General features: G+C 36.7%; 1 protein-coding gene across 1 annotated transcript in view; it reads left to right on the top strand.

The window, feature by feature from the left end:
- The window catches only part of SLAIN2 (SLAIN motif family member 2), a 74,607-nt gene that overhangs the window by 30,546 nt on the left and 29,747 nt on the right, over window positions 1-14,314 (top strand). Inside the window, exons 3-6 of the mRNA XM_081053952.1 lie at window positions 6,210-6,374; window positions 8,233-8,394; window positions 11,540-11,899; window positions 12,347-12,484. Coding sequence (XP_080910078.1) covers window positions 6,210-6,374; window positions 8,233-8,394; window positions 11,540-11,899; window positions 12,347-12,484 — 825 coding nt within the window. The remainder of the gene's footprint in view (window positions 1-6,209; window positions 6,375-8,232; window positions 8,395-11,539; window positions 11,900-12,346; window positions 12,485-14,314) is intronic.

Below are 14,314 nucleotides of genomic sequence, written 5' to 3'. Positions count from 1 at the left end.
ATCTCCTCATTTTTATTTAGCTTCATTTTAAAGAATAATATCAAGAAATAATGAGTGTTATGTGATAGGCTTTTTTCTAAAGCAAGTAAAACAAATAACTATTTAAAAAATGTTTGTCTGGTATCATCTAACATTATCTCACCACCTTGGGGAAATTCTGGTTGAGAACCAAACAGACCTTGTTCTCACTTTAGCACTTAGTTACTGTGTGATTCTGCTCATTATTTAATTTTTGTGAGCTCAGTTTCTCATAAGAATGATGAACCTTGTAAGGTTATTTTAAGGTTTAAATGATAATGTTTATGAAAGAGCCTAGCATGTTTTTCTGGCTCATAGTAAGTACTTAGTAAATGTATTCATTTCCCTTCCTTGTTGTATTTTTTTTTCTCTTTTAACTTGGCATTTTAGGTTTAAATTGCTTTTATGCTCTTTTGTTTAATAGCATTCACAAAGCTGACAAAGTGTGTCTGTGACTATCTATGGCATTTAATGTAGCATGCCAGTGTGGGTAGAAATGTAGGAAATATTCTTTCATGGAATTTCTCTCAATCTCTTTAAGAATGTGACTGTTTTCTGGAATACTCATGTAGTGAAGAATTGATGCATGATTACTAATACTAAATAGGCTTTTTGTTTTGGTTTTTTGCTTTGTGTTTACCTGACAGCCATGTAATTGCTTATTTTGGCTTTATTATGAGGCTATGTGCTCTCTTGTTAGAGTGTAAGCTGAAAATGGTCAGGAGAGGCAAAGAGGAGACCAAACAGTTAAACTGGCGTACAGTAAAGTGAGTTTAGTTGGCTGCAAGGGGTAATGATGATTATATGAAAATACCAGGTCGGATGTGATTACAGAGCTTCTGAGTCTGTCTGGACACTAAAGTACTTTTCCTCTGTATAGAGAATCCCTTTTTAAAAAGCAAAAGCCTGTATGTGATTTTAAATATGTGGTTGTCTGAATATCAAGTGTTTTTAGAAATATATCCTGGAGATTATATTATTAACATATTCATTGGAGATTATTAGAAAGGTTATGTAGAGCTAGTAGATAAGTTAGTATTTCACAATTTGAAATAACTGGAAAATTTCTAACTCATTTCAGTTAGATGATATTATTTAGACATTTATTAAAAGTACTTTTAGGACAAATTTTTCAGCACTCTATCTCACCTTAGAAATAATGCGGGGGGCCGGCCCGGTGGCTCAGGTGGTTAGAGCTCCATGCTCCCAACTATGAAGGCTGCCGGTTCGATTCCCACATGGGCCAGTAGGCTATCAACTACAAGGTTGCCAGTTCAATTCCTCGAGTCCCACAAGGGATGGGGGCAGTGCCCCTTGCAACTAAAATTGAACACAGTACCTTGAGCTGAGCTGCCACTGAGCTCCCGGATGCCTCAGTTGGTTGGAGCGCATCCTCTCAACCACAAGGTTGCCAGTTCGATTCCTCGACTCCCGCAAGGGATGGTGGGCAGCTCCCCCTGCAACTAAAATTGAACATGGCACCTTGAGCTGAGCTGCCGCTCCAGGATGGCTCAGTTGGTTGGAACGTGTCCTCTCAACCACAAGGTTGCTGGTTCGACTCCCTCAAGGGATGGTGAGCTGCGCCCCCTGCAACTAGAAAACGGCAACTGGACCTGGAGCTGAGCTGCGCCCTCCACACCTAAGACTGAAAGGACAACAACTTGAAGCTGAACGGCACCCTCCACAACTCAGATTGAAAGGACAACAACTTGACTTGGAAGAAAGTCCTGGAAGTACACACTGTTCCCCAATAAAGTCCTGTTCCCCTTCCCCAATAAAAAATATTTAAAAAAAAGAAATAATGTGAGTATATTTTACAATTAAATTAATAACTCAGCTTTGCCCGCAAGCAGCCATCGATAACACATAAAAAAACAGGCATGGCAGTGTTCCAGTAAAACTTTGTTTACAAAAACAGGTGGTGGGCTGGATTTGGCTCATAGGTGACAGCTTATTAACCGCTGGTTTAAAACACCATCAGGACTGGGAACTGTTAGCAATTGGTAATTAGCAACTTAGACTTCAGGAGAAAACCAAGGCTGTTGCACCTCAACAATAGCAGTTTGAGTGAGTGGCTTTTTGCTTTATTGTAACAAGGGTATTAAAGATAGTAGGAATGTGTAAGAGAATCTGTTACTCTTGAACCAAAAACTAGGTGTAATCAAGTACTGGATCTATTCAACAGTGATTAGATTTTATAGCTATATGCACAGACCAATAGCTAGCTATAAACATAATGTATATTTACAGGAAAAGTAACTTGGCTATTACAACTTCGAACCTTGTAGTCCTAAACTCCTGTTTCCCAAGTTGGAGATTATTTCTTAAATGTATTTTTTGATAAGGCAAAGAAAGCTTCTTGGGAATTGAGCTATTGTATTTTAGCAGAACAGTATCCGCTCCGTCATTCTCAGTTTCTCTGTAGTGCACTGCCATTGCTCCTGATGGTCTTCTCGGTGGTGGTGTTGGCTTAGGTGCATCTTGTTTATATCCTGATAGCGCATTGTCTTTTGTACCTTCTACCCGCCCTGCTGTTTTCAGTCTTCTCTGAAGCTTCTTCCTTCTCTGTCCACCTTCTATGGGGGTAAACTTTATATGACATTCCCACTTGACCCATGTTTAGATACCCAGTTCAGTGGCATTAAGTGCACCCACACTGCCATGCATCTGTCACCACTGTCCGTCCCCAGAACTGTTTCATCGTCCCGTACTAAAATTCCGGACCCATTAAACTTCACATTCCCCCTGCCTCCCATCTGCCCATCTTTTAAGTTTAGGGTCCCCCAGGTCTCTCTTTTGCCCCACTTCTCTCTGTTTTGATTATTTCATCCATTCATATGGTATTCAGTATCTCTATTCAAATAATCTCATTCATTCATGTATATATTCACTTAATAGTTATTGAGAGCCAGTTCTGTATCAGGCTTTGGGGAAAGGGTGGATGACGTATGATGGGGAAAAACTAACACAATCTAACACTCATGAAGTTTATCATCTAGTAGGGGAAGCATTACTACAAATCCTTTGTTGTTGTTTTTTAAGTAGTGATATGTAATAAAGGAATGGTAGACTGCCTTGAGCTTTGAGAAATAGGAGTTTTACCTCAGGAAGTGATGTTTGACCTGAATCCTAAAGATTCAGGGAAATTGAAGTGGGCTGAGGGGAAAGGTGAAAGGAGGTGTAGGATGTCCCGGGTAGAGCACAACATGTGCACAGGCTCCAGGGTGGCCTGAGGGAGCGTGTGGGAGAGAGAGGGCAAACATGAGGAGCCGGCACAAGCGGGGTGGCTGGAGAAGAATCAGGCAGAGGGTGACGTGAGGCAAGGTCAGCAGGACGTGTAGGAGCCACACTATCTGCAAGGCCTGAGGGACCATGTGAAAGGTTTGGGGCTTTATTCTAAATGCAACTGGAAGATATTAATATTAAAGGCTTTTATTCAAGGGCATGGTGTGTGGGGGGAGGAAGAGGACACTCGCATTTGGATGAGGTCTTCCTTAGCTGTAGTGTGGAGAGTAGATGAGAGAGGGCCAAAAAGGAATGTGCGGAGGATGCTTTTGAGAGGGTTGGTGATCATAGCTGGGTAGTGTGTTATGGGGGAAGGGTGGTAGTGGAGATGAAAAGATTTGGAAGTAAAAGGGAATGAACCGAACAAATAGGAGGAAATGACGGAAAGGAAGGTATCAACAGTGGTTTCTATGTTTCCAGCTGTGTTACCAGATGAATGTTATCGTTTTGTGATCGGGACCGTAGGTAGAGAATTCAGTTTTAGCAGGAAAATTATGAGTTTGGATTTGGACATGTTGGCTCTGGGGCACTTTTGCCAGACCCACAGGGGAGACTGAATGGTTGCTGTGTGTGGGACTGCAGCTCAGGAAAACTTAGCACTGGAGATAGAAATAATGGGAGGATTTAAGGCATGTAGATAATAGCTAATGTCATGGGTATGAATGAAATTTTCAGGAAAAAGATTACGGTATAAAGTGAGAAGATAAAAGGGCTAAGGACTTGAAATGCTAGTGATTAAATAACCAAGTAAAAGAGAAGAAGCTTCAAAGGAGATTGAAGAGTAAAGAGATAGGAAGAAATTAGCAACTCCATTTCTGCTCAGATTGATATTTCTGAGATCATGTTACCTACTAATTATGTATAAAATGTTGTGTCTTGTCTCACAGTAAATATATTATATAAAACTATTCTGTCCAACTTCCGACACTATCCAACGAAACAAGAACTAAACAAAACATATATTCCTCCTCCCAAAACCACTACTTTGCTAATATTTAAACCAGAAAATTCGGTCATCTTATTTTTTTTTCCTTTAATCTATCCAATTTTTTTAAAGACTTTTTTTTTTTAATTGGGGAAGGGGAACAGGACTCTACTGGGGAACAGCGTGCACTTCCAGGACTTCCCCTCCAAACCAAGTTGTTGCCCTCTCAATCTTAGCTGTGGAGGGTGACATTCAGCTATCAAGTTGTTGTCCTTTCAGTCCCAACCGCGGAGGGCACAGCCCAGCCCTAGGTCCAGCCACCGCTGCCAGTTGCAGGGGGCGCAGCCGACCATCTCTTGCGGGAGTTGAACCTGGCAACCTTGTGGTTGAGAGGACGCACTCCAACCAACTGAGCCATCCCAGAGCTCAGCGGCAGCTCAGCTCAAGGTGCCGTGTTCAATCTTAGTTGCAGGGGGCGGATCCCACCATCCCTTGCGGGAGTGGAGGAGTTGAACCGGCAACCTTGTGGTTGAGAGCCCACTGGCCCATGTGGGAATCGAACCGGCAGCCCCCAGAGCCAGGAGCACAGAGATCCAACCGCCTGAGCCACCGGGCCGGCCCTCCAATTTTTAGTATCTCCTTTTTCCCTTTTTTTATTTGTCACCTCTACCACCTAGTTCAGTCTGATCTATTCAGCATCAAAATTTCCATCAAATGTTTTTCCTACACTGATTGGATCCTATTAATCTTGTTAAAAAACCGCGATGACATTGTCGCTGCAACCAACCGAGTTCAAGTTCAGGCTCCTGAGCCTGATGAGCAGACCTCCCTGACCTGGGCCCAGCTGGTTTTTCCTGTTTTGTCTCTCACCACGTGCTGCCCTTTCTAGATTACTCGCTCTTATCCCCTGAACAGACTGTGTTTTGTTCATGTTATAAACACAGATGAAAGCACATACTTTCCCCACTTTTAGTGGCTTATCAAATTATTACTCATCCTCTCAAGACTGCTTCAGTGCCTCTCCTTCCAAAAAATCTTACCTAGTTTCTCTCAATTGTGATGAATTGTTCCTATCTCATCATTTCCGCAAACATTTGCACCTTTATGATAGTACTCATTTCATCTGGCCTTGAAATCATTGTTTTTTTCTGCCTACACTACTTGGCTGTAAGCCTCTTGAGAAAAAGCACCATGTCACATTTGTCTTTATATTCTCACAGTGCTTTGCTGATGGTTATAAATATTGAATAAACTGGATTTTAGAATAAGGTGGAAGAAATACTATTTTAAGTATTAATTTTTCTTGTGTATAATTGTACTTGACATCTTAGCCCTATTTGGTACTTAGCCCTATTCAGTACCAAATAGCACAAATATCTTTTCCTTGTTTTGGCCTAAGTATTTTTGTGCCAGAAAACTGGGGAGGGGATTATGGTGGGGGGGCGCGCGGAGGCTTTTCTCTTTTTAAAAAGGGAATTCTCACCTTAACCTCTCCCAAATAGTCAATATTACTTTTTTTGCCCCAAAATTTCAGACTTTGTAAAGGCTATTTTTAAAAATCATTTCACAGTTTTTTAAAGCAATACAGTTAGTATAGGAAAATGAGAAAATACAAATATGCTTTTAGATTTATTTTATTTTTAAAGACCATTCGGGATTGATACAGTTGTAATAAACTTTTTAATAAGATAGAAGTAAATTAATTTAATGGCTAATAATTTGTTGAGATATTCTTCCTATGATATTATTTTTGCTGTTTGGTGTGTCTACTGTTTTACTTGCATAGCATAATTTAAAATAATGAGAATATTTTGTTGGGATTATTAATAGGATGTTTTTCTCCCACTACTGTAAGAATGTTTCTGTATTGAACTTAAGATAAATAATGACTTAATGAATTTCCTAATAGGAAAACTTTTGTAATAAAATGTTAATTGTTTTCCAGTTATTAAATTTGATTTCCCCCTTCTCATTTATGCAGCTCTAAAGAGGCAGAATTTGTATAATAATCCTTTCAACTCCATGAGTTACACAAGTCCTTACAGTCCAAATACAAGTAGCCCATACAGCAGTGGTTTCAATTCTCCGTCCTCAACCCCCGTACGACCTCCTATAGTCAAACAGCTAATACTTCCTGGAAATTCAGGTAAGGAAAAAATGAAATGGAGTGATTAAAGAATGGTTTTTAACTTACTGGCCTACCTCAGAAAATACCATATTCATCAGTAGTTCAAGTTCTTTCATTTATGAAACTTTTAACTGGTTAGAGGAAATATCATTGAGGAGCTAGTTGGCACCAGGCCCTATATACTAGGTACCAGGGATTCAGATAAGCCAGTTTACATCCATGAAGTTTTCTTTAGCGTGTACTTTAAAGTTTTTTAATCTGGCTTCATTAAATAGTGTCCCAAGCTTGATTATTTTAACCAATAGATGCTTATTGAATAGTTTGCTTGGGTTGTAAAAGCTACAGAGTTAAAAAACTTTTTTTTTATAGAATTTTAATAAGCTTTGATAATTGCACTTAACACATAATATAAGGTTATATGTAAAGGGCTGAACGAGTGTTTAGAGCCCTAAATGACATGGGAGGGACAGATGGCTGTAAACTGGGGAAAGAATGTTCTGCTGCGGTTCTGTGACTGTGGTGTTACTCTGTAGCTTACTGTTCTTTATGAATCACTCATTCAGTTACTCTCACTGCTGCTGTTGTCATTGCTAATTATTATATGTTCCTTAAAAATTATTGTTAACCAGCTCACATTTTTTACCTGAGTGCTCCCTAGTCTAATGAGTTTATTGACCCTGCTCTTTGCTCTGTACATAGGTTGTTACTTGCTATACGTACTTATTTCACCCGTGACTGACATACTGAAAAGTTTAACTGCTGTATTTGTTTAACGGATTTTATTCAGGCACCGGTTGAGCTTGACTTTGTAGTACTTTTCCTATCGTGTGCACTGCACTCTTCTTGATAATGTAAACATTAACTTTTTTGTATTCTTGCTTTTATGTGCCTTTCATGTTGGAGCTGATTCTTACAGTAAAGAATTCTGGAAAACAAGCGTTTCAAATAAATCATATTAGAAATAGTAGTAACAGTGTTGGGGTTTCATTATTCTCCACTAGAAGGTGATGATGATCTGATGAAAGCATTTTATTAGAAACAAGTTAGGCTCTTTTGGATATACCGGGGGTGCCAAAAAGACGTATACACATGACTTGTATTTATCTTTTGTTATCAACATATATTGAGTGTTACAATTTTAATGCAATTTTTTCCTTTCTTAAAATGTTTATACTCTTTTTTTTTTGGCACTCTCTGTACATTTCCTTTATTCCCCTGACCTGTTTTCTATTCCCCTTTTGGATTAGAGCTATAAAATACCTTTTGTGTCTAGTCGTTTTCTTCATCCCATCTTTGTACTTCACTACTAAATTTCAGAGAACTCCTTGGATCATAGTTTTGCAAAGGAATTTTGTAAACATGGCATAATGTAGGAGAAATGAGCTAGTGTTCTTTTTTTGGTTTGTTTATAAGTTTCTAAGGAATCTTGATTTTCCTCAAATTATAGTTTTCTGATTTAGAAAAAATAGATGCTTTTATTCAGGGGAAAAGATGATAGTGTTTGCTAATGACTGAATTTGGGAGGAGAAAACACTACATCATAAATGTATCTATTTATAGAGCGTTTTAATTAGCTATCTTGTGAAACTATGTATTATTGAACCCTAACTACTTGCCAGGAACTCTGTTGAAAGCCTCACTGTTTCATAAGTTGTAGTTAAATGAAACTGTTTTGTGTTTATGCCATAATATGTGAAGGAGTCTATAGCCCTCTTTATTTTTAATAAGGTCGACTTTTAATTTCAGTATTTGGAAATTTTACAAATAGAAAAGGCAGGGTAATAATGAACTGAATCAAAAGATATATCAAGTTAATTGCAATAGATGTTGACTCAATTTTTGTTTCACCATAGTTTGAATCTTTTTCTTTATTAAGGTAATTTGAAAAACTCATCAGACAGAAATCCTCCACTCAGTCCTCAATCCTCTATAGACAGTGAGTTAAGTGCTTCAGAATTAGATGAAGATTCAATTGGATCCAATTATAAGCTAAACGATGTAACCGATGTACAGATTCTAGCTCGGATGCAGGAAGAAAGTAAGTATTTTAATTGTTAAAGTTGAGGTCTTTCATACTACACAGTTTTGTCATGGGTATTAAATATGTCTTAAAGTGGTGTGGAATAGTAATGTAGTGAGAATAGAAATGTTGCAATTTTAGAGGCTTATTGAATATACGGGCTTTTTTGTTAACTGGGTTTTGGAGTTCATTTTATGTAGAGTAGTTTGCTGTGCCAGAAAGGCAGGCAGGTTTCGCTCTGCTTCTATGACTGCACCATACCCTGCGTGTGACTCTGCACTGGAACTCACTAGTATAATGATTACTCTAGTACTCTGTGTTTTCTTAGTGTAGACCAGTGTTTCTTCACCTTTTTTTCATTATTGCCTCCCTAAGGAACCTTTTTAGATATTTTTTTCCTTTTTGCCTCCATGAAATTTTAATACCACAGATATACTCTAAGTCTCTATGTACAATGAGGTCCACAAACTATTGTGATATCTTAAGTTTTTTTCACACCCCACGAACCAGTTTTTACCCCCTTCGGGGCAAATATCACCTCCCTTAGAATGTATGGTATAGAATATAAAAAAGACATTTTTGAGAAAATTGGAATTGACTTTAAGTGAAGCATGCAGTATTGCTTTGCAAAGTGGCCCTTGCAACTTTTTAGGTCACAGACACGTTTGAAAATCCCATAAAAATGATGTTCCCTGTCATCCCCAGAATGTATATGTGCACACACTTTTTCATACTATTTCAAGCGTCCCTGGCTCTTACCTGAATGTATCATTCTTGCCTGCACATTTTATTGTAGATGTCATGAGCTTAACTGTGAAGTAATTTCTCTAAAGTGGTCCCTCTAACCTTTACAATAAAAAGATCCTTGAAACACACATTTCAAAGTGACAGTTGGCTGAAGGTAATGGAGCATTGCTATAATTTAGTTCAAAAACTTTGTTTTAGACCCTTTTTCTTAATGTAAATGTATAGGAAGTTTTATCAAGCTATAACACTTATTAGGAAACTGCAAAATGCTTCTTACTCTGCTGATTCATTTCCCATTTTTACACAACTTCCCTTAGAAAGATAGGAAGAGTTGGTGCTTGCTTGCTTTATTTATCTTTAGCCTTAGAAACTAGTAACATGGTACTCTCTTCTTCTGTAATTTCATATAACACTACACTCAGACTGGTATTGTCAACTAGTGCGGGGCTAGTTATTGTCATGGATGTGGAAGAACAAAGAATGCTGCCTAACTGTAACTTAGAATAAACTCACTAATTTCTTTTTTGAACCCTAACTTTTTAGACTCTGGTATTTTGTTACAAATACAACCATTTGTTGTAGCTTTCATACTGTGCTTTGGTAACAAAAAAAGAAAAGAGAAGAAAGAAATTTTAGTCTTACTGTAATAATTTTTTAAGCCATCTACATACACAAATATTTATTTTCCTGATGAATAAAAAAAGATGCTAAAAAAGTGTGATACCTCCTTGAAAAGGCCATTTTTGTGTGTGTGTGTTTTTTAAGAGAATGATTTTCCTTTTTACAACGTTGTTTCTCCAGTTTTTTGGTAACAGAAACATAGAATTACAGATTTGGACTGTTAACCTGATTAATAAGCCCCCTCATTTTTAGGATGAGAAACATACAATCCCGTAATGATTGTGACTTCCTTAGGTTCCCCATGTTAGTGGAGAGCCTCCAGCAGGATCTGGGCTTTTCCTTTCTAAAACAGTGTTCTTTTCACTGGTCTGTTGTCTTTCATTAGGTAACTTCAGTGCCATATTTGCGATAACAAGACACTAAGTAATTTGTCAGTTACTATAGGGGTTCCAAACCTGACTGCAGGGCATATGGGCCCCAGGAATCTAGTTTTATAGGTACCATGGTGTGATTCTCATTCACTACTTTGAAGAACCATATTGATAGAACTTTTTTGTACAGTAGTCCCCCTTTCCATGGGGATATTTTCAAAGACCCCAGTGGATGCCTGAAAGCCGTTATATAATGTGTTTTATCATGCATACATACCTAGGGTAAAGTTTAATTTATAAATTAAACACAGAAGAGATTAACAATAACTGTGAATAAAATAGGACAATTATAGCAATGTACTCTAATGAAAGTTATATGAATGTTGTCTGTTTCTCAAAATATCATATTATACTGTATAACAGTGTATATGCTGGACAAAGGAGTGATTCATGTCTCAGGAGGGACTGGAGTGGGACAGCGTGAGATTTCATCACGCTACTCAGAACAGTGTACAATTTAAAATTTATGAATTATTTCTGGAATTTTCCATTTAATATTTTCAGACTGTGGTTGACTGGATAATTGAAACCGTGGATAAAAGGGGACTACTGTATGAATATATAACTTAAAAGATTGACTACTACTCTATAATAGAATTTTTAGACTAGACTGCCAATTGTTAGCAGGACTTGCTCAAAATATTATCTAAATTCTATGCTTTTTTGAATTGTAATTTTTTTCTCAATATGTATCAACAATTCTTTTTATTTTAGAAGTTTTTATACTATTTGAAGGGCTTCTAAAGTTGCTTGGGTGTTTCCAGAGGTACCAAGATACACAGGGGAATCCTTTGAAAATTCTTGCTTGATGGTTAAGAATTTAAGGTTGTTTTATTGAAGTCTCTTGGGTTATGAAGCAGTTGAAATACCATTTATTCCCAAGTATTGAATTCCTGAGAGTGGCATAGGAGTTTCCTTCATCATCTTGAATAAGATTAACTCAACGATTTAGTATCCAGGGAGTTTATTTACTCACTTTGTATTCTTTTTACTGGTTGGACACTAATTATTTTCTCTCAATATTCCTTTAATGTTAATCTCAAAGTTGGATTACTATCTTTAGGAGTAGAAATATTTCTAAATATGGTTATACTTGTAGTATAGATTTCAGATTCAAGAAGAAATGTTGAAATTGGGCAAAGGTTTATAAAATTTCAATTGAAAAATAACTTTTTAGATGTGGTTTATATATCCTTCTTTATATGGGAGGATGTCTGAGATGATTCAAGGGGAGAGTTATCCTTCACACTTTTACACCCTATTTGAATTTCTCAATGACAATTTTTTTTGCTTTTAAACCTTAAAATATTTGAATGTTTAAAAATATAACTAAAGAAATAAAATAACACATTCATTATCGTCAGGTCTCCGGCAAGAATATGCAGCCACCACATCTCGGCGCAGTTCTGGTTCATCTTGCAATTCTACAAGACGGGGTACTTTTAGTGATCAGGAACTTGATGCACAAAGTTTAGATGATGAAGATGACAGTATGCATCATGCAGTATACCCTGCTGTTAACAGGTTTTCACCATCACCACGCAATTCACCTCGACCATCACCTAAGCAGTCACCCAGAAACTCACCTCGGTCACGGTCTCCTGCTCGGGGAATAGAATATAGTAGAGTGTCCCCGCAGCCTATGATTAGCCGCTTACAGCAACCTCGCCTTTCACTTCAAGGCCATCCCACAGATTTACAGACAAGCAATGTTAAAAATGAAGGTAATTGGAATGTTTCCGGAAAAAATTGCCCTTCATGTTTCACTATGAAAGTAACAGTTTTACCAAGGTTTTGTACTTCAGATAAATACATCAAGAATTTAGTTTACTATTTTATTAATAGTGAATCCATACAAAAATAGAGAAAGTGAATTTAATTTTACTTGATTATGTCAGTTTTGCTTTGTTCTATTCATGAGGTAACCTGGATATAGATTTTAAATTGAATAAATTTATGGCTCTTTTTAAAGGTTCTCTTACTCTACTTATTTATTGAATCTGGGTTGAGTTTTTTATTTTTATAAGATGAGTACTTTTAGCCCTTCTAAAGCATGTAGAATGCTTAGATAAAGAATTTGATTTTTGAATGCTAATTACTATTTTAATTCTTTCTTTATCTAGAAAAAATGGTTTGATTTTTTTTTTTTTATTAAAATTATTTTGTCATAGAAAAACTAAGACGCAGTCTTCCAAATTTGTCCCGAACATCTAATACACAAGTTGACTCAGTGAAAAGCAGCAGAAGTGACTCAAATTTTCAAGTGCCAAATGGAGGAATACCTCGCATGCAACCTCAGGCTTCAGCCAGTAAGTATCTTTCATGTATCAGTTATTCAAAGGAAAATGAAAATTAAAGGTATTAATTTGGTGCTGAATAGCTCTATTAAACTATATAGTAAAATGTAGCAATTATTAGTTTCTATAATTATAGCTATATTAAAATTTAAAAGTTGTCCCTGTAAGATAACCAATTGTATCAGCGCTTTTGTTTGTATGAATTCTAGTCTCCAGAATTTTAAAATATGCAAAGTCTAGCTATTTAGTCTGTAAATATATATTCCTTAAAAACCTCACTTCTGCAATACTGTACTTTAAAAATGACAGGATTCCTGGGACAGACAACTTAAAACCCAAGCAGCTTTTCTACTAGAGCATTAATACAAACAATAATAATCCTATGAAAATACTAGTACAATTAAAGGCATGTTAAATTCTTCATAAATAAATACTCCAGCAAATATAGAACTTCATTTTTTTTTTTAAAGTTGAGGGTAACTTGATGGAAAAGAAGGGTTGAGACTGTTGAATTAAGGAGACATGTGCCACATAAACAAAGATCAAAGAGAATCATGCAGAAAGAACTTCTAAGAAAGAGTGGTCAAACGGAGCCGAGAAGTGACGTGGGAGTAAGGTGGGCACTGTATGCTTTACTGAGCCAGCTGATCACAAACGAGTGAAACACTTTTCAAAAAGTATTGCTTATTAACTAGGAGATATATATAGATATGTATATATATAGATATATAGATATGTATATATATATCTATATATATATATACACATAAGCATGTAGTCAAGCCCGTTTTAAGCAAACTATCACAGTTATTTCTATGCCCTTAGAAATGCTCAGTCTACATACCTTGTGTCCCACACCTCTCATCAGTCCTGTAGCCAGTCTGGCGCACTCGGTTCCTTTGTAGCACGTTACCATCAGTGGTTTAAGTGGCAGCTGTGATGTGTTCCTTCATTTCCCAAAGCTGTGAGGAAGAAGGTACAAACATGAGGTTATCGATTGTTCATTTATAGCTTGTTTATTGAGTAATACAACTTTGGAAGCATTCGATTCTTTTTTAACTCCCTTGCACTCTTCCTTGGTTCTGTTGTGTTTAGCTGACTTTGTGTACTTTGTGTTAAGCTGCTGTCACGTAGTAGGCAGCTCAAAAATCAACAGGCCAGGAAAACACACATTTGAACCAAAATGACTTTTGTGATGTTATTGATAAATTTCCTTACTTACCAATTGCATATGATATTTATATTACAGAAACTCTTGTACTGTATTATACATGCATAATCCTCTTTAATCCTCAGAATAATTCTATGAAGTAGGTACAGTTAGCAACACATTTTATAAATTAGTAAATTGAAGCTTTTAATGGTTAAATTAACTTATCTATGCTCATAGAGTTTATAAGTGGCAAGTTAGGATTCAAACCCATGTTGATCCTACTCACCAGCCCGAGTCCACCCAGAGAGGTGTCACATCCTAATTTAGATCGAAGACAGAAACATTATCCAGAAATATTGTTTCTGGTTTTTTCTAAGATAAACTCTAAAATGTAAGGCACTATGGAAAATTGTTACATAGAGATTTGTGTACCTTGTTTATTCAGCTGGATATATGCAAAAACATGTTTTGTACCAAATTAAAATTTAAACTTAGTATTCTAGGTCTTGTGAACTGTGTAATTAAGAGTGTCATTGGGATACTCATATGTACGCATACATGGTATAATCACCTGCTGATGCCCTACAATTGTTTTCTGTACGTGAATTATTTTTCCTTTTTTCCCCCCAGAAGTTGATAATTAAGGAAAATATAGAACGACACATAATTAGATTGTAATCACTAATTTA

The sequence above is a fragment of the Rhinolophus hipposideros genome, assembly GCF_964194185.1.
Source record: "Rhinolophus hipposideros genome assembly, chromosome: 1".
Taxonomy (NCBI): Eukaryota; Metazoa; Chordata; class Mammalia; order Chiroptera; family Rhinolophidae; genus Rhinolophus; species Rhinolophus hipposideros.
This window is presented reverse-complemented; position numbering and strand designations above follow the sequence as displayed.